The sequence below is a fragment of the Canis aureus genome, chromosome 27 (genome assembly GCF_053574225.1).
Source record: "Canis aureus isolate CA01 chromosome 27, VMU_Caureus_v.1.0, whole genome shotgun sequence".
NCBI lineage: Eukaryota > Metazoa > Chordata > Mammalia > Carnivora > Canidae > Canis > Canis aureus.
The window spans coordinates 33,120,600-33,141,200 of record NC_135637.1 but is presented as its reverse complement, the minus strand read 5'-3'; the positions used below and the strand labels follow the sequence as shown (position 1 = coordinate 33,141,200).

General features: G+C 49.6%; 1 protein-coding gene across 6 annotated transcripts in view; it reads left to right on the top strand.

Moving 5' to 3' along the window:
* CABIN1 (calcineurin binding protein 1) overlaps positions 1-20,601 on the top strand; it is a 152,173-nt gene that overhangs the window by 21,487 nt on the left and 110,085 nt on the right. For all 6 annotated transcript variants that reach the window (XM_077874520.1, XM_077874521.1, XM_077874523.1 and 3 more), the window contains 11 exons: positions 1,667-1,796; positions 3,198-3,347; positions 6,030-6,316; positions 7,572-7,740; positions 10,250-10,386; positions 11,095-11,312; positions 12,614-12,692; positions 13,489-13,676; positions 14,565-14,717; positions 15,771-15,965; positions 20,101-20,343. In XM_077874520.1, the coding sequence (XP_077730646.1) occupies positions 1,667-1,796; positions 3,198-3,347; positions 6,030-6,316; positions 7,572-7,740; positions 10,250-10,386; positions 11,095-11,312; positions 12,614-12,692; positions 13,489-13,676; positions 14,565-14,717; positions 15,771-15,965; positions 20,101-20,343 (1,949 nt within the window). The remainder of the gene's footprint in view (positions 1-1,666; positions 1,797-3,197; positions 3,348-6,029; positions 6,317-7,571; positions 7,741-10,249; positions 10,387-11,094; positions 11,313-12,613; positions 12,693-13,488; positions 13,677-14,564; positions 14,718-15,770; positions 15,966-20,100; positions 20,344-20,601) is intronic.

The following is a 20,601-nucleotide window of genomic DNA, read 5'->3' as shown; positions in this document are numbered from 1 at the left end:
TGTGGTGAGCTTTACTGCAGCCAAAACACTTGCTGAGAGCCAGCATCATCAAATGCTCAAGGCCTCCTGGTTTTTTCTCTGGGTGTCTCTGATGGCCACTCTCATGTCCCACTGTGGTACCAGAGAAACTGTGTTCTTGTTTGTGTGGAGCAGGAACTCTGGGCCATCTGTGCAGATGTTCAGTCAGCAGCTTGCTGGGCTGTGCTGGGAGCACCCAGTCCCCTCCTGTTCACAGGTTGAATAGCCTTCGTGTGCCTTGCGGGGGGCAGTGTTGGTACCTGTGGAGCTTTGGGACCAGGCTCTGCTCTCTCCTTCCATGGTACTTTAGGACACCATTTCTTTTTGTCTCTCAAGGCCTCCATGCCTACATCTCTACTTTTCCTTCCTCCTCACCCCTGGCTCCTTTGGTTATTCTTTTTTCTTTTTAAGATTTTTTTTTAAAGATTTTATTCATTTATTCATGATAGACATAGAAAGAGAGAGAGAGAGAGGCAGAGACACAGGTAGAGGGAGAAGTAGGATCTCTGCAGGGAGCCCGATGCGAGACTCGATCCGGGGACCCCAGGATCACGCCCCAAGCCAAAGGCAGACGTCCAACCACTGGGCCACCCAGATTCCCTGTCTGGTTATTCTTGATAAAAGTAGCTGCAGTCTATCTACACTCAGACTGCGAAGCTGAGCAGGACACACTAGTGTTCCCAGTGCCCAGTCAGAGCAGAGCTGATGCTTGGCTCTACTGTATTGTTTCCCTGTGTGCTTATCGATTAGTCCTGGTGGCACCGGGCCTGCTGGGGACTTACAGCAGTCATGTCTATCAGAAGCTGTTCCCATTTATAAATGCCAAAGGCTTTCCTAATTCACATTTCAGCTCTGCTTCGTGACTCCTTGCTATCCCATTTTTTTTTCTGTGTTGCTTTGCCTATTACTGTCTACACTCCTAGAATTCCTGGAGAAGGCATAGGTTTTCCAGATCATTGATTTGAAAAGGCTCGTTGACGTAAATGTCTTTAATTTTAGGCAATAATTTTTTCTGGTAAGAACATTTTACGAAAAAGAGAAAGAGAAGGAGGAAAATTAGAAAATGCAAATAAGCAAAAGGAGCAGAAACCAGTTTTATGTGTACAAATGGAGTAACACTATGTGGCCTATTTGGTTTCTTGTCTTTTCCCTATGCCATCTTGTGGCCTTCTTTTTGGTCAGTGAGCACACCTCTGAACCATTTATACAGTGGCTCCTCAGCAACCCAGTGTGTGGACTGGGAAGCTTTCCTTGACCTGGCTCCCTTGGTGGGACACTGAGTGCTTTTCTGATTTTTTGAAGGCTCTTTTCCAGTTAGCTAATAGCTAATCACTGTGAGCCTGAAGATTTTTGCAGCAATTCCTAGAAGTGGGTTGTTGGGCCAAGAGTCTGTCTGTGCGTAATACCTGTGGCTCTCCACAAAGGTCATACAGTCTGTCCTCGCCCAGCAGCATTTGGGTTTGCTTCATCTGCTGTGGGTAGTACTATTTGCAGGATTTTTCCTGATCGAATCAAGTAAAGTGGTATCTTGTTATTGTTTGCCATCATATCTTTGATTTCATAGTAGGGATGTTTTCTTGGTGTTACCCGGTAAGGCCAGAGGTTTGGGGTGCACACTCAGAAATCATATTGTTTCTTTCCTTGCCAGCATGTCTGTATTTCATCTGCAAAGCTTTAGAGAAGGACTGCCGGTACAGCAAAGGATTGGTTCTCAAGGAAAAGATTTTTGAAGAACAGCCTTGTCTCCGGAAGGACTCCCTCCGAATGTTTCTTAAATGGTGGGTCCTACTTCCTGTGCTGGTTCTGCATTGCCTCTCTCCCACAGCAGTGTGTGCTTGGTGGATATCAGGAGGCATGTGCACCTCCTTCCCTCAGGTCCTGATCTTCTGGCAGTTGGGCCCCAGTACTTCATCCCCCACTGTACCCCTCACCTGGTTTTGCCTATTACTCACCTGTGTGCCTCATCATGGTGGTGCCTCCTTGGCTCTCTGCTGCCCACCTTTCCCACTGCCCTGACAGTTCTTGGCATTTACCAGCTCTCCTCTGGGTGTTTGTGGTAGCCTACTGTCTACCTTGTCTCCTCACCACCCACCATTTCCCTTTTCAGGGCTTTGCTCCCATGCTTCCCAAGTTCAGTGTCCCAGATATGACCTTGACACCCCTGCCTTGCCTCTAGGACAAAGCTTATGTTCCAAGCGTCACCTAGAAGATCCTTTATAATCTGTCCCCCTTAGTTCTTCTCCTTGCTCCTATGTCTCCCTCCCCCAGGAGAAGACTGCCCTAGGTCCTTGACAAATTCCAGACTTGGCCTCATTGTGTACTGTCCTATCCCTGTGCCCTGAAAGGCTATCTTCCCACCTCTCTACCTCTTGTGCCATTGCTCCTTCTTCATATTCCAGCTCCCAGGTCACCTCTGGGCAGCTTTCCAAACTCTGACTGTCTCCCTCCCTCCACCTTCCAAATGAACCAGCTCTTCTATCCCCTGGTCCTTGGCCCCTGGAACTCAGCTGGTGAGGAGTTAATGGTTATTTATCTTCATGTCTATCCCTCATAAGACTGTATTTCTTGTTCAGATCTGTCCTGATGGTACTATCTTAAGAGAGAGAGATTAGATGGAAAAATAAATCTATAAGCTTGTGGCTTTGTGGTAGACCCTGCTCAGAGGCATCAGCACAGCCTGGGGAAGGAGGGCAGGTATTGCTGGGCCGCCTCAGGTGGATGTGTTTCTGTGTGAGGGCACCTGAGGCCTCAAAGCCCCTATCCTTTCTGTAGTTTGGCTACAGCAGGGACTTTGGTGAGCCTAGGTAGTCTGATGACTTTTTGGGCTGGGCAGGATGCGGAAGTTATATTTTTTAAAAGTTCTCTGTAAATAATTGAGAGCAAGGTTTTATTTTTCTGCGGCTTTCTGACATTACTGTGATCTTGTTAATACACATGAAAAACGTTTGCTCAGTTTTGAATTGTAGAGGGAACAAAGGATATTAGTCACTTCTATTGTATATGGGTATTAAGAATGCTAATTACTGCCCTTAGAGGCCAGACTCAAGGGGTTATTTTATTTGTAGGAAGAATTAATACAGATTAAAGGGTATTAACTTAACTGCATCCCTGTCTGTAAAATTTCAGCCTTGGTCCTAGTTTGTAACAATGTAATTTCTCTTTGTCCTACACGCTTTTAGTGACATGTCAATCCACGATGTGTCGGTGAGTGCAGCTGAGACCCAGGCTATTGTAGAGGAGGCCCTGGGGCTGCGGAAGAAGAGGCAAGCGCTGACTGTGCGAGAGAAGGAGCCAGACCTCAAGCTGGTGCAGCCCATCCCCTTCTTCACGTAGGTTGTCTAGGTCTCTGGGGTTGCTGGGTCAGCCGGTAGGCCTTGCTAGGAGGGAGAGACCCTGAGGCCTGACCCTGGGCTGATGGTGTGAGTGGGAGCTGGATGCATGTTGGACAGACACCTACGGGTGTGCACTTGTTGACTGCCAAGAAGCAGGCCAGGTGTCTCCCAAGTACACCCAGTCGAAGTCTCTCTTTGCTCTTGGTATTCTTGATGCCAGCCACCTGCCACATCCCTCCAAGCCCCCTCTCAGTCTGCCCTTTCCAGTGAGGGAAAGGAAACTAATATTTGCTGAGCGCTGGACAGGAAACTGGGTTCAGAGCAGTCAGCTGGGTCAGGAGCCCTGGGCTCCCTAGATGAGACGTTTGTGAGTTTGGGAAGGGCCCTGAGTGCCTCCTTGTTACAGGGAAGGAGGGGAAAGCCTGAGAACACTGGAGAGGGCTGGAGAGGATCCTGGTTATATGACTAGAGAAGCCATCAAGGCTGTCCTCATGCAGGGTGAAGGCCAAATGGAAGCATGAGGGAGATGGGCTCAGCTGGAGGAAGCATTGCTTGGGAGTGAAGTCTGGGATTGATTGGGTTACTAGAGGAAGAGTGCAGAGAATCTCTCTCTCTGAGACGGAAAAGGTGGGGCTTTTAAAATAACCATAGTCTATCGTAGGGCTCAGCACACTTCTCTTGCAAAGGACCAGATGGTAAAAGCTTTAGGCTTTGTGGGCCAGGAACCATCTCAGTTGTGTATTCTCCTCAGTTGTATATTCTCCTCGGGGTATGTGTGTGTGTGTGTGTAACAACCCTTTAGCTGGCTCTTAGATTATGGGCTGTACAAAACAGACTGTTGGTCATGGTTTGCCACCCTTGGTCTATTCTGTGCCCACTAGAAAAGGTATGAATAAATGAAATTGGGTACTTAAGGCATTAGACATAACCCAGCTGTGAGCAAATTCTTCCTTGTGTGCATGTAGCTCTTACTGAAGACAGGGAAAGAATAAGTAAGAGATCATCCTTTCCAGTCCCAGGAGCCTCCATTTTGTTCGATTCTGGATTTTAGAGCACCTTCATTTCCATTCAGTCTGCAGTACTTACTGGATGCTGGCTCTATGCCAGGCACTGTGCCCTGTGCTGGGGATTCAGCATGGTGGGCCCGGTTCTTCTCTGTGGTGATCTGAGGGGTAGTCAGTCACCCAGGAAAAAAGGCACATGCTCCAAACAGATGAGCCCTTTGATGAGAGGAGCACAGCACCTTGGGGGGAGCTCATAATGGGGTTTGCATTGCTTTAGGGGTCAGGGAAGGCTTAGGTGGTGGAGCTAGAGTCTGACAGAGGAGTGGCATTGACCAGAGAGGCTGGGATGTGGGTGAGGGCCTTTTTTTTTGGTCAGAGAGAAGCTTATGCAAAGGTCCTGTGGTATGCAGGAGTATGATTTTGTTTGGCAGAACTGAAAGAAAGCTAGCATGGTGGGAGTGTAGGGGTGGGGGGGGGGATGTGAGATGAGGCTGGGTCAGTTGACTGGGTCAGGCCATGCAGCACCATGTAGCTGAGGGTGTAGTTTTTAGCCTGAGAGCTTGGGAAGCCATTGAGAGAGGGGTGGATGGATCTATCACGCCACACCGTATCATACCATAGCACAACATATAACATGAGATAAAACATGAAACAAGAGACATTCTACAACATAACACACTACACCACAATAAAATGCACATGTGACACAACATATCATGGCATATGACATAGCACATGATAAAACACTCAGTGGTCTTGGTGTGTAGGGACTCACTGATATGACCCCATTATCACTGAGATGTTGCTCCCAAGAGGCTCTGCCTAAGGGCCCGTTCAGCCCCTTTATTATTTTTTTAACTTTTAAGTATTTTATTTATTTGTTTAACAGAGAGAGAGAACACACAAGCAGGGGGTGCAGGAGAAGGAGAAACAGGCTCCTCGCTGAGCAGGGTATCCAAGGCAGAGCTCCATCCCAGGACACTGGGATTGTGACCTGAGCCAAAGGCAGATGCTTCACTGACTGAGCCACCCAGGGACCCTTTAGACCATTCAGCTCCTTTAGCCCACATCCCAGCCCGGCCCTCTCCCCTACCTCACCTGCCAAAAAGGAGGATTAGTTGGCCTCAGAGAGATGCTGTAGGTGATTTAAAAATTGGGCTTTGTAGGGAAGGAGCTTTTTTTTTTTTAATTTCATTTATTTATTCTTGAGAGAGACACACACACACAGAGAGGCAGAGACACCGGCAGAGGGAGAAGCAGGCTCCATGCAGGAGACCGATGTGGGACTCGTTCCCTGGTCTTCAGGATCACGCCCCGGGGCTGAAGCCGGCACTAAACCACTGAGCCACCGGGGCTGCCCTGGGAAGGAGCTTTTGAAGTGAGTCAGTGGTTCTCATGCCTTCCTGATGGAGTCTGAATGTGCCTGACACTGGGGTGGCCGGGTGAGGGGAGGAGGATGCTGGGTCTAGCTGCCACTTGGTCTGCTCCACCTCAGTGGTGTTAGACTGCGGAGTTTGTCTCCAACAATGATGCCAAAATCATGAGCTCTCCCGCCTGCTATCATGGAGATGGTAGCCGCGGGCTCGGTCTACTGCCTCTCCACAGGCCTGCTGGCCCTATGGTTGGAGCGCCCAATGCTGGGTGCAGACCAGGGGCAATTACCCTCTCCTTGCAGCTGGAAGTGCCTTGGAGAGAGTTTGCTGGCCATGTACAACCACCTCACCACCTGTGAGCCCTTGCGGCCCAGCCTTGGCAAGAGAATTGACCTCTCCGACTACCAGGACCCCAGCCAGCCTCTGGTGTCTTCTGTGGTGGTGGCACCTGTCAGCGTGATCCAGCCAAGCCCCGTCACTGCCAACCCGGCTGTGGCAGTTGCAGAACCTGTGCTCTCCTTTGCCCCTGTGGCTGCAGCCAGTTTCCCTCTGCACAGTCCCAGCCTGCTGGAGACTGGTGTCCCTGCAGGTGAGGATGCCTCCTGGGGTCAGCTTTTGGGGAGGCCCCATTTGCTGGACTGGGGTGAGTTTTGGGGTCCCTGGCCTCTCCAGAGGGATGGGTCTCGCTGATGCTTTTAGCCCGAGGTTAAGTGGGAGCACCTCAGCCCTGCAGGTGGGGAGGCCCAGCCAACTCATAGGCTGTGGCTGGTCAGGGGCCCCCTCAGCGGTGAGGCACCCCGAGGGAAGGGGTCAAGGGAAGGGGTCGGAGCTCAGGAATGCAGCTTCTTGGGATTGCTAAAGTCCTGGGTGGTCAGTCCTGGTTTAAGGGTTGCTCTTCTCGCTTGTGACACATGGGGCAGCGGGGCCCTCTGCTGGTTCTGCTCTGCTGTGGGCCATGTGCCATAGCCCCAGGCCCTGCTGTGAATGGACATGGAGTTTTTTGACCTTAAAAAGTCAGCAAAGTTACCACTGTATGTGGTAGTATATTTTTTAATGGTTTTACTGATTTTTATTTTCAATGAAGTTGTAAAAAGATTTCAGACAGGGCAGCCCGGGTGGCTCAGCGGTTTAGCTCCACCTTCAGCCCAGGGCGTGATCCTGGAGACCAGGGATCGAGTCCCACATCAGGCTCCCTGCATGGAGCCTGCTTCTCCCTCTGTGTCTCTGCCTCTCTCTGTCTCCTGTGTTTCTCATGAATAAATAAATAAAATCTTAAAAAAAAAAAGATTTCAGACAAAAGTTCCCAAGCCTTTTCTTGATTTCTGTGTCCCAGAAAGAAAGAATATCTGGCAGTTAAACTTCTGAATGAACATGTATGTGGTGGTTCTAACTTTTTTTGCTTAATCATACATGCACTCCTTTGCTGTCTCTATACTTTCATGTCCCGTCATTGGGTACTCAGAAGGTCCTGTGTGGTGGGTAGAGTCCGTGTCGCCACCACATGCTCTGTCCTGTCCCAAGTACATGCACGGAGGTGCCAGGGGCTCTCCCAGCCAGCCAGTTGGAAGGGCGGGGGCCGGGAATGTTTGAGACCCTCCTGTGCTATAGCTGTGGAGCATAATCTTCAGATCGGGCTCGTGCATTTTGTGTTCAAACAAAGTGTGAGTTAAGTGTTTTGACTTTGAAATGAACTTAGGAGTTAAAAGATGGGAGGTTTCTTGAGTGTCAGAGATAAAGATAAAACACACTGATAGAGTTAGAAAATTAGGGGCACTGATGTGCCTGTGTGGTGCATTTTCTTACCCCTGTCCCTTGTAAGATTTCAGTTTGTACTCTTTGTGAAGGTGATGTTTCTGGGGGAGATAAATCCAAGAAAGGAGTAAAGCGGAAGAAGATTGCGGAAGAGAGTGGCGAGACAGCGAAGCGGCGGTCTGCCCGTGTCCGGAACACTAAGTGCAAGAAAGAAGAGAAGGTAGACTTCCAGGAGCTTCTGATGAAGTTCTTGCCGTCCAGGTACCGTGCACACTTTTTCTCACTTGTGACAACAAGCAAACCTCCAAACCTCCAGCCGATAACACTGATAAAGTTTCTCTTTCCATCAACTCCCACTCCTCTGGGCACCCCTTTTGTTTTCCTATAACATCTGTGCCAATAGCCAAAGCACAGATCTCACTGGATTGGGATCATGAGTTTTTCTCACTTATCTTCCCTCTGAACTTCCTGAAAGCAGGAACCATGACTTACACATCTTTCAGAGGACCAGATACTCCCTGGGCCCTCAGGAGATGGATGGATCACAGAGCTAGAGGCCACTCACTCATGTCTTCATGCACACACAGACACCCACTTGCTGTGAGGCCTAGGGCTGCTGCTGCTTGGTTGCAGACTCTGGGAAACCCCACAGAAGGGAGCACCCATTCTGTTTTCAGGAAGAGTGTACGTGCTTTGTTTCTCTAGGCTCAGTAGGATTCCCTTGAATTCTGAGAAGGAGGAAGACAGGCTTGTAAATCCTCCCTTGCTTTCACCACATCTTAGTGTTCTCAGAGAAGCCTTATGAGAGAAGGGTCCAGGTTGCTCCTAACTGGAAGGGGCCTGGGCCCTCATGCTCGTTACGTCAGTTTTTGCTAGCCCTCCTGCTTTTTGTCCTTGCTTCCTCAGCTCCCCAGAGGTCTAAGGCCCTCGATTCCTGAACTATCCTGGCCACCATTGTTTATGGAGCCCCAGTGCTTGGCTCCTCGCCTGCCTCCTCCCCTGCCCTTAGCTGAGTAGAGAGCGCAGTTCTGTTTCTGCTGCTTCATCATCTTGCTGCCATCTGACATTTGGTGGACACATTTCTTGTCTGCTGGGGCTTCCTCTCCTATCCCCTGTAGCTTTTTATCCCTTCACAGTTACTGGAGTGTAGTTTAGGAGGCAACCATGTGTGTTCAGTATGCGTCTTTAACTAGGAGTCTTTAGCTGGTGGTTTGGCCTGTGATTTATTTTTAGGGGTGACAACATTCATGTGCAGGAGAAGGAGTCAGAAGCTTCAGATGGATTATGAGTCCACTTTACAGCAAGATTCTGAATTTTCCTCATTTGTTGCCTTTCTTTCTGGGGTGAAAGTGAAGCACTAAGAAGTCAAGGTTGTTCTCTGTAAGTGGAGGATGTGGTTGGTTCTCCCTGATAAATTCCTCCTCTGGGTTAGTGCCAGGAGCAGGTCTCCCTTCAGGAGAGCTGCAGGATGGAGCGGTGCCATCCTGTTGATGATGCCAAGGGGTCTGAGTGACCCATTTCTCCATCTTCCCCTCAGTCCTGCTTAAAGGGTCATACCCTCTTTTTTTTTTTCCTAAGTTTTTTTTTAAATTAGAGAATGAGCGAGAGAGCACAAGTAGGGGGAGTGGCATAAGGAGAGAGAGAAGCAGACTCTCCTCTGAGCAGAGAGCCTGACATGGGGCTCAATCCCAGGACCTTGTGATCATGCCTAAGTCGAAGGCAGACACTTACTGAGCCACCCAGGCACCCATAAAATTTTTAAAAAATTAATCTCTACACCCCATGTAGTGCTTAAATTTACAGCCCTGAGATCAAGAGTTGCATGTTCTACCTACTGAGCCAGCCAGGCGCCCCTTTTGGCCTCTTTATGTGGAATGTCTTTTGCCTTCTTTAATTGTTGGTTTCCATGTCTGCTTCTTTGAACAGCCAGGCAGGAGCAATGTGAGAGCTTGCCCAGAGTAGCCACCCTGGGGGGCTGTGTGTAGTAAATGAAGCCATTGAAGAGTGCCCTGTTTTATGTGTTTATGCTGCAGGGCTTCTTGGTTGAGGGGAATCTACAGGATGGCCAAAATATGGTCCTTGAGAGGTGCTGAAAGAATGGTGCTCTCCAGACCCCAGGCTTTGTGGGGAGCCACGGAGCCATGGACGGCCCAAGCTCAGAAGGGCCTTCTGTGCCCCATACTCCCCTCACCCCCACTTTCTCCTTGCTTGCTGGGCTTCCCTCAGGTCTTAGAACGTACCTGGTGCTCTTCTGGCCTGTGCCTCTCCACCTGCCCCTGTGCTCCTTCTTTGCATGACCAGCCCCTTCTCCACCATTATCAGCATGGACATTATCCCCTCTGAGAGGCCTTCCTGACTCAGCTCTCTAAACTTGGTCTCCTGTGACCCTCTGTCTTAAGCACTCTGTGGTGCTTGGTCCTTATTTGGGCTCTTTGTTTTTTGTTTCTGTTTATTACCTTTCACTCTCATTTAGAAGGTAAGTTTACTGTGGGCAGGGTTTGCCACACTAACAGCTGAATTCCAGTGCCTGGCACATGCTCAGTAACCAACAATTCTGTTGGTGGAATGAATGAATGAGTGAGTGTCTAGACTAGATGCCAGCTTACAAAGGCATAGAAAGAGGCAGAGCCTCCTAGAGGCCTGGATTCTGGATTCTTCCCTCCATTCACTGATTGGCATCTGTCTTTTCATTTCTCTAATTGGGAGAATTCAAGTGCTTATGTCAGGATATGTTGGTGTGGCTTTTGTGATTTTGGTGTGTTCCACGCAGGCTAAGAAAGCTGGACCCGGAGGAGGACGATGATCCCTTTAATACCTATGAAGTCCAGTCAGAAGCCAAACTGCAAAGCTTCCCAAGCATTGGGCCTCACCGACTGTCATACGACTCAGCTACATTCATGGAATCTGGTAGGAATTGAGCAACTTGATCATTCACTGTTGAGAATTCTTCCTCCCATTTTTTTTCCCCTAAAGATTTTATTTATTCATGAGAGACACACACAGAGAGAGGCAGAAACACAGGCAGAGGGAGAAGCAGGCTCCATGCAGGAAGCCCGATGTGGGACTTGATCCTGGGATCCCAGGATCACTCCCTGAGTCAAAGGCAGATGCTCAACCACTGAGCCACCAGGCATCCCTCTTCCTCCCATTATCCTATAGCCTCCTTAGGTTTTGTTCTGGGGTGATATTTAAAGCATTATCAGGGGTTTGCCTGAAGTTATCTTGGGCCTGAGCTCTGTGGTCAGCTGGGAGGTCTGCTGAAATGTCTAGGCTCGTACTTGACTGGGCTCCCTGAAGGACGTGTGCTTCAGGCCGAAGCCAGGGGCATGGCTTTGCAAGTCAAATGCTCATGACACAGCTGTTGAGTGTGCATCGTGAGGCAGCGCATGCAGGTTGGTCCTTCACTACCCACTTAAAACCTGGAGGTTCAGAGCAGCTTGTTCACAGCCAGTGAGGTAGGGACCCAGCAGCCTGGCCTCAGCACCGCCACGTGGGAGGATGTGGGTGCTCTCCTGCCTTTCTCCCTGCCCTGCCCCACACCTGCCTCTTTCTTCCAAAGAACACAGGAGGGCATGGAAGGTCCTTCATTCAAGTTAATTGTTTCTCCCTGGGCAGAGAAGCAGGATGTGCATGCATTCTTGCTGGAGAACCTGACCAACGGGGGCATCCTGGAGCTGATGATGCGCTACCTGAAGGACATGGGCCATAAGTTTCTGCTGAGGTGGCCACCAGGCCTGGCAGAGGTTGTGCTCAGCATCTATCACAGCTGGAGGAGGCACAGCACCAGCCTCCCCAACCCACTGCTGAGGGACTGCAGCAACAAGCACATCAAGGTCAGGTGGGCGGGCAGCCTTGTGAGGGCTGGGACCAGGGAGTGGGCACATGGACCTTCTGTGGGTATAGAGTTGCTGTCATATTGAGCCTACTTGGTTGCATCCATTTGTGGGCCTGGAACCTGGGCCTCTGGGGAGTCATGGGACCCTGGTGACCGAGTGGAGCTTGTACTTGGAGGTGAGAATGGCACAGGGCTGTTAGAAGGCTGTTGCCAGGTGAGTGACAGTAGTGAGAGTGGGGTGGAAGGTTCTAGAGGTAGAGCTGACAGGATAAGCTACAAGTGGGGGGCGAGGGAATGAGACAGTGGGCAGGGCTTCTAGGGCTAGTGGTGGGGTGGTTTACCGAGATGGAGGAGAGTAAGTGGAGAGGGTGCACAAAAGTGAAACATATGGCTCTGTTTAGGTGCCAGAGACTATTACTGATTTTTTTAGTGGGTGAGAAAATAGAAGTGCAGAGGCTAAATAGGTTGCTTAGGGAAGTGGTGGGGGCCACTGGCAGTAGGGGGCTGACCCATGCTCAGGCCCTCCTCTCCCACCCCTGCTGACTGCACCCCACACTCCAGGCTCCCCCATTCAGTGCTTCCTGAGGTTTAAGGAGACACTGAATACTCTGGTCCCCTTCTCCTGTTACAGGAGGAAGGCTGGATGCCAGGGAGGTTGCACTGGGAGCCTTTAGGGCCCATCTGGGTGGTCTTTCTGGCTGGGGCACACAAGGTAGAAGAGCTCAAGGGAGTTGACTGGTCCTTAGGGCCATGAAAGTCCATGCTCCCTCCACAGGAACACGTCAGGGACTGCATCCTGCCAGCTGCTGCCCATTAGGCCTGCTCCCTCAGGGGCAGTGTGGAGTGGCTGATGGCAGGTGAGGCTTTGGTCTCTCCAGGCAAACCAGGTTGATTATTTCTCAGCTGTGTCCACTTGGCAGGCGCCTCCTTATTGCTGGACCTCAGCTTCCTTGTGACTGTGGAGATGATGCCTGACCCAGCCACTTTTAAGGCTTGAGTGCTGTAGTATGGGTGCAGCATCTGGCCTGGCATTTGGCAGGTGACAGAGCTGCCTCTTCCATAGGGCAGTCCCTTAGGACTGAAGACAGGTCTCCGTCTCCTCCCAGGTCTTGTCCCAGTGTAGATCCCTGTGCCTCTTTTTATGTCCTGGCAAGTAGCCACTGATTAGAAAAAAAAAAGTAGGTTGAAGAAAGAATGATATCTTTATCAAAGTAAGTTTTACTTTTATTGCATCCCATGCCTCATCCTGTGATGACTCTTTGTGACTCCATTCCTGACCTTCTGGTGCCTGTCCTGCAGGATATGATGCTGATGTCTCTCTCCTGCATGGAGCTCCAGCTGGACCAGTGGCTGCTGACGAAGGGCAGAAGCTCGGCAGGTAGGAGGCATTCTGTTGTCTGTGGCAGGATTAATTTTCTCAACCCTCAGCATCCAGGAGGAAACGGGAGTGGGGAGCCTGAGTCATGGAATTGAGATTTACATCTGCAGTGGGCACATTTCCTGGGTTGGAGTGTTGGACTAGGGAAAATCCAGGGTCCCAGAGAAATCCTTTGGATGGATCAAGAAGTAGTTAGCTGCAGCTGAGCCCCCAGAGGGAGCCACCTGCTTGGTTTTTCTGTTATTCAGGATTGAAGGAAGTAGGATTTCCAATTTCTCAAGTTATAACCTGACACTATGTGTCCCAATAATTTTCCTAGATGATAAGAATCATTCTGATTTTTATTTTTATTTGTTTATTTATTTTTAGAAAAGATTTTATTTATTTATTCATGAGAGACACACAGAGAGAGGCAGAGACACAGGCAGAGGGAGAAGCAGGCTCCATACAGGGAGCCCGTTGTGGGACTTGATCCCGGGTCTCCGGATCACACCCTGGACTGAAGGTGGCGCTAAACCGCCACCCGGGCTGCCCAAGAATCATTCTGATTTTTAAACCACTACTGGTGAACAAAGTTTAGTATGTAAAATGAGGGCCCTTGGGGTCTCTGCATCTGTCTGATTTATCTGACTTCTCTGATGCTTGCCACTTAAGGGGCTGTAGGGCTCCATGGGGCTCAGAGCACTTCTGGATACTAAAGCAGGTGTGACGAGGGCTAAGGGCTACCTTTAGGGAGCAGAAGGGTGTTTGGAATGTGCACATGAAGTTGACTTGTTCTGGCCTGAATGGTTTTCAGTGTCTCCTCGGAACTGCCCTGCTGGTGTGGTGAATGGCAGGTTTGGGCCTGATTTTCCAGGAACCCACTTCCTGGGTGACCTCCTGCAGCTGTCATTTGCCTCATCCCAGCGGGACCTGTTTGAGGATGGCTGGCTGGAGTTTGTGGTCCGTGTTTATTGGTTGAAGGCTCGGTTCCTCGCACTGCAGGTTGGTTCTGTGGTTGGCATTCCCTGGCACCCAAAGGGAGGGAAGAGAGCTGGACATAGTGTTAAGGATATGTGTGTATGTGCACCTGTGGCACCTGCTTAGCACTGGGCTCAGGGTGAGGAAGTGGGATGTAGTGGGGAATTTTCAGGTCTCAGATATCTCATCATGGCCCCCACTCCATACAGCAAATCAGCATGACCACAGAGCTCTGGAAGGGATTTCCTATGCCTCCTGTAGACTTCCTCACTCAGGATTGCCTTGGGGTCTTGAACCCCCTTGCCTTTGTTTTCCTGAGAAAGCCTAAATGAGTGCATAAATTGATGCAGAGCTTTTTAGAAGGAAAAACCACCCGTCTTGCATGAATTCTCAGAACACTTGCCCTCAGAGCCTGGTCTGGGTGGCCAGAGTGGACTGACTATTACCTAGCAACTCACATTGTGGTACCTAGTGCACTGTGGTAGCATGGGTAAAATTGTCATAGTTGGTTCTGGAATTAGGACAGGTCTAGGTTCTAATACTGGCTCTGCTATTTATTTGCTCCTCATCTTGAACAAGACATTCAGCTTTACTCAAGCATCCTCAGTGTCTTCATCGGCAACATAGAGTTAACGATACCTTTCCTTAGAATTGTGGTATGAAGTAATCAAATCATTCATTGTTTGTTCATTCATTCATTCATTCATTCATTCATTCATTCATTCATTCAACAAATACTTATTGAGCTCCAGCTGTGTGCGAGGCCACCTTTTAGAGGGTATAGCAGTCATTGGACAAAACTGCCCTCCTGGTGCCTGTAGTCTGATGAGATTAGGAGGGTAAGGTGCCTGGCATAGCATGGTGAGTTTCCTTCCTTCTGCTCCCGTCTTTGACTGCTTTTCCTCTGACCAGGGAGACATGGAGCAGGCCCTGGAGAACTATGACATCTGCACAGAAATGCTCCAGAGCTCCACTACCATCCAGGCTGAGGCGGGGACTGAGCAAAGAGACATCGTCATCCGCCTGCCCAACCTCTATAACGATTCGGTCGTTTCCTTGGAGGAGGTGAGTGGGAGTTATTTAATGGTGTTTTCTTAGTCAAAGATTTATTCTGAGTTGGCCCAGTTAGACCAGGCCTGCTGTGTCCCCGTAGAGCAGGAAAGCAGCCCATGGGTTGAGCAGGGCTCCTTCCTCACAGGAGAGGGTGAAGGGGCCTGGGAGAGGCAGCTCTGGTGCATGAGGGCACTTTGGACTCGCAGGCACACCCACTGAGGGAAAGTAAGTCCAGGGGGCAGGGATGGCAGGAGGCATTCACTGGCAAGGTCTGGAGTGATCATTGCTCAGCTCTCTGGGCCATGTGCTGGAGCAGCCCCAGCAGGATTAGGGGGAAACTGCTGAAGGAACCTGTAGTGCTGGTCTGGCTATGGGTTGGGTCAGCAGTATGGGGCATGTATACCAGGCTCAGTCTGGTTCTGATCTTGTTCTCGTTGCGAAGCCTCAGACTCTGCCACAGTTCTGTGGCTGTAACATATCCACGTCAGCTGAGTGGCCTTCAGACTCTTGCAGAATTTTTTGGGCAAAGCCAAGTGGAGTGTCCCTGCTCCCTGCGTTCTGAGGGCCACAGCAGAACTCCTATGAGGAGAGGGTTCTGTGGGTCAATGGTGTGTATCAGCCTCTGGCCCAGGGCTCACCCAAGTCCCCAGTAGCCTCTGGTTCCTCAGTTCTAGGAGTCTTTTGAATTCCACAGAGAATTTTGTGGAACCTCTCTGCTTCTTGGGTAGTTTTTGTTTTTTGCTATTTTTTTTAAAGGTATTTAAGTAATCTCTATACTGAATGTGAAGCTCAAACTCATGACCCCGGGATCAAGAGTCACGTACTCCTCTGATTGTGCCAGCCAGGTGCCCCATTTTTTTCTATGTTTGTTTTAAAGAACTGAATATACCTTGACCTTAATAGAAGTACTTTTTATAATGCATTAGTTTAATGTAAATGCTGATTGTATTAACAGGGAATCTACTTTCATAGTCCTCATCTGGGCCTAGTAAATGCAGACACTGGCCAGATGCAGAGAGGATGTGAGGGGTTTGTCATTGGACAGCATGTCTGGACCTTTTCCAGATTGATAAGAACCTGAAGTCGCTGGAGCGGTGCCAGTCCCTGGAGGAGATTCAGCGGCTCTACGAGGCTGGTGACTACAAGGCTGTCGTGCATCTTCTTCGCCCCACCTTGTGTACTAGTGGATTTGACCGGGCTAAACACCTGGAGTTTATGACCTCTATTCCAGAGAGGCCCGCCCAGCTGCTGCTGCTGCAGGTGTGTGCTACTGATGGTGCCCCTTGCCCTGACCTCCTACCTTCTTTGCTTGGTTATGGGTTTATTCTTTGGAGGCTTTGAGGTGGCCCTCAAGAACATGCACCTGGAAGAAAAAAACAGGAGTAAAAAGTGCTGACTGGCACCCAGGAAGATGCTAGTTAGAAGATACAGTCAAGACCAGGGGAAGCTGGAACCTAGGAGTGCAGGTCGTAGGATTCTGTGTGGCTCAAGGTGTGAACCTATACTTGAATTGGAAAGTCTGCCTGGCAGATGAGGAAGGAAGAGTAGTCAGGGTGTCACCCATCAATCCACCTATTTGTTCATCTGTCTGTCTTTTTATATTATCTTTGAGATTAAGTCAAAGATAAGTAGATGTTCAAATGGAGAAACTATACAATATAATCAAGATCAAATAAATATCCATGAACAATCACATGGTTGAGAGAAAACACTACTGTGGGGTTTGAAGCCATGTGCTTTCTCAGCTCCTCCATGCCTCCCTTCTTCAGAGAGCTCACTGGGCGTCAGAATCTGCTGGGTGCTGGGCAGTTACTCAGTTTCTGTGCATTGGTTCCTCATCTCTAGAATGGAGATGATCGTAGTCCATTCCTCAGAGGCCTGCTACAGGGGTTATATAAATTAGTGTGTGTTGGCACCACGCCTGGCATGTAGCAAGCACTATATGGGTGGGTGCTGGCTCTCACTAGTGCCACCATCTTGTGGAAGCATGGGGTTTGATGATAAACATGATATGTTTAATGGCATTGGGTGGTCTGGCGTCTTGTCCCTTATAGTTCACACACTAACCACATTGTATTTATTATATATTGGGTCCTTCCCTTCAATTTGGAAAGAGAGCCCAATTTTCTCCCAGGCTTTTTGCTCTAATTATGTCAGACATTTCAATTAACTTTTTTGAACAGTGAAACAGTTAAGAGGTGCAACTATAGGAGCAAATGGAGGCATCTCTATTCTGGTGAAAGGGAAGAAAGAGTTGGTTCTGGGAAGGAAGAGAGGGTGAGAGGGGATCCCTGGGTGGCACAGCGGTTTAGCGCCTGCCTTTGGCCCAGGGTGTGATCCTGGAGACCCGGGATCGAATCCCACATCGGGCTCCTGGTGCATGGAGCCTGCTTCTCCCTCTCCCTGTGTCTCTGCCTCTCTCTCTCTCTGCGTGACTATCATAAATAAATAAAAAAAATTAAAAAAAAAAAAAAAAAAGGAAGAGAGGGTGGGAGGGAGGAAGGGAGGTGGAGGTTCCAGTTCCTGGCAGAGGAGGGTCAGGCTGGCCCATGCTGAGATAAAGGGCTGAGATATGTCTGACCTCAGTTACCATGGCAGGCTTGTGATTGCAGGCTTATGGGGACGGGGTGGGTGGGGTGGGTGGGATGTGGGGGAGTGGAGGCGTGTCCAGCATGACTGCATACAGGAGGGATGGCTGGGTGTACCAGGGAGGCCATTGGGTGGGGAGAAGAGGGGAGAAGCTAGCCCTCTTCGCCTGTTAAGATGGCTCCAGTGTGACCTGGGATCGAATCCCATGTCGGGCTCCCAGGTGCATGGAGCCTTCTTCTCTCTCTGCCTCTCTCTCTCTCTCTCTCTCTCTGTGTGTGTGTGTGTGTGTGTGTGTGTGACTATCATAAATAATTAAAAAAAAAAAGACCATTAAAAAAAAAAAAAGAGATGGCTCCAGTGTTCAGTTGTCAGACTGCTCCTGTAGTCCAGAACCCCTAGGTGTGGCAGGGTGCTCCACTGATGGGTTGGACAGGCATTGAGCAGTACTTGAGAGAGCTGTGGCGAGGCCTGGGTCAAGTGCTATGGAAGCACCTGGTCTTTATTTTGAGGATAAGGGACCATTGGTTTTTCAATTTCCCATGGAGGGGGTATGTTTTCTTATTGATTTGGATTGCTTTTTATATTTTAAAGATACTAATCTTTTTTATTTTTATTTTTCCTAAAGATTTTAATTTATTCATGAGAGACAGAGAGAGGCAGAGACACAGGCAGAGGGAGAAGCAGGCTTCCTACAGGGATCCCAATGTGGGACTCGATCCCAGGACCCCAGGACCATGACCTGAGCCAAAGGCAGATGCTTAACCAACTGTGCCACCCAGGCGACACCCCCAGTTTGCTCTTAAATTGTGGCTTTTTTTTTTTTTTTTTTACATATAAGAGTTTTGAATTTTATGTTGTCAAATCTTTTAATATTTTCAAATGTTTGTGATTTTGTTCATTATGCTTAGATAGCCTTTCCAAGATTGGAAGAATATTTATTCACTCATTCCACATACACAGATTGAGCTCCTATAGTGTGCCTGACACTGGACAGGGGAGAGAGGCCCCCTTTGGCCAAACCTATATTTTAGAAGGGAGGCAGATTAGAAGCATGTCAACAAATAGAAAAAAGTATATTTGCCTTTGTTTTCTTCTAGTGGTGGTAGTTTTGCATTTATCGTGCTTCGTCTAGCTTTTATAATGTGTCTGTGGAGGGGGTCTGATTTGGAATTCTCTCTAGCAGTATGATGGCTTGCTCTATTTAGGCAAGCTGCCTTTTATGTTCTTTGATAAAATTGTGTAGTTTTTTTTCTGGTTGAATTGATTCTAAGTTCTTGATACTTTTGGTTGTAGTTTCGAGCAGGATCTTTTTGTTGGTCATTATGTTTTCCGACTATACATATCTGGTTTATAGGAACCCTATTGATTTTTGCACATTTATTTTAAATCTAGCCACTTTGCTACATGCCCGTTATTTCTGATAGTTTCTGTTTGTTTGGGGTAGGCAATCATGTTGCCCACAGTCAGCAGTAATTTGGTCTCCTCGTTTGTTGGCAGTTATTCTTGTGCTTTTGAGCTCTTTCTAGCGTTGAGCCCTAGGGATTATGTCACATTAGAGCACTGCTGGTGGATCTTGTCTTGTCCCTGACTTTCATGGCAACGCTGGCTGCACTTTCAGATCCATAGTCTTTATCCTGTTACAAAATAAGCCCCTGTCCCTTGCATGATTAGTGTTTGATCGGAGGGGTTCAGCTTGGGCCTTCGGGTTCGATGTCTGCACCCTGTAGACTCCTTCATGCCTTGGACCTCCTGCTAAAGAGTACTGGCTTTCTCTAAAGAAACACAGGTTCCATTTTCCTGGCAATTAGGGCTTTTAAATTGGGGGTGGTTTTGATCTGTGTTCAGACATTGTAGCACATCCCAAAGGCAGTTTTGGGCACCCCTGTCTGTGTCACCTCAGGGAGTGGCAGCTGCGCCTGTGTTGTGGAGCTGTGACCAGGCCTCAGCTGTGGCGAGGTCAGAGCCTAATAGGGCACTGGGCAGCAGGTGCTTCCTGCTGTTCTAACAGGCTGCCTGCCAGATCTGCGAATTCACAGCCAGGTTGAGTTTCCCCACACAGCAGCATGGTGATGAAAGTGGCTGAGACTGAGGTGCTTAAGTGGGTTATGTTCTAGAGCAAAAGGAAAGGGAGCTGCATGGAAAGCAATGGCTCCCTAAGAGGAGATGCTAAAATAGTGTGATATACTGCAAGCTCCTCCACGTGCCAGGGCACAGGGCTGAGCGTGCTCATTCTCTGCTCTTGGTACCTTGTTCTACCTGAGCACCTGGGGCGGATGGGGATGCTTAGAACGATGACCTTAGTGCTGCCTGGCTGGTTGCCTCTGCCGTGGCCTCGACTCAGGCCCTCCTCCACAGAGAGAGTCCCTCCTTAGCAGCCTGCCCTCCCTGCTGAGACCTCTCCAGAGCCATGGCACCAGATGAGTGCATGACTGGGTGGCCGGGGTCATGGTGGCTCCGGCTGAGAGCTGACAGAGGTAGTGGACTCACTCAGCCTCACCCTCACCCTAGGGGCTTGCCGGCTCTGTGACCTCATCCATGTTCCAGCTTTATAAATGAGGAAACTGAGGTGCAGAGGTCAAGCCCCTTTCTGAAAGCCCCCTGGCTGGCACATCCATGCTGTGACTGCCCTCACAGATGCAGTGGAAGGCCAGTGGAAAGCCTCTTCTTCCCCTTTTTTTTGGACTGCCCCTTGTGTCTTTGTCCCCACCTACCTGCCTCTCAGTTCTGAGGACCAGGTGTGCAGAGTGACATCACAGCCCTGTCATGGTACACTTTCCTTCTCCTCCCCGCCCCTCCCTGTGCTCAGGACTCCTTGCTCCGGCTAAAGGACCACCGGCAGTGTTTCGAGTGCTCTGATGTGGCTTTGCACGAGGCTGTCCAGCAGATGGTAAATGCGAGTGAGTCTGCAGCCAAGGAGGAGTGGGTGGCCACAGTAACCCAGCTGCTGCTGGGCATTGACCAGGCGCTCTCGGCTGACAGCAGTGGCAGCATCCTGAAGGAATCATCTGCCTCCACTGGCCTCACCCGGCTCACCAACAACCTCATCCAGGTAACCCACCACTCCTTGTGGACATTCCCGTTCTTCATAACTCACCGGCTTTACTGCAAGCTAGGACCCCAAGGGGATGCATTGGGTGCTCCTGTTGCAGGAGACGGGCACCTCAGGTGGTGGGGGTCACTATGCACTGGCTGCACACCTTCCTGGGGCTGCTCAGGTCTGGGAGTTGGAGATTGCTGAGCCCTTGGCACCACAGGGTTCTTCTATACCACCCATCCCCAAAGGATGGAAGCAGGCTCAAGCAGGAGG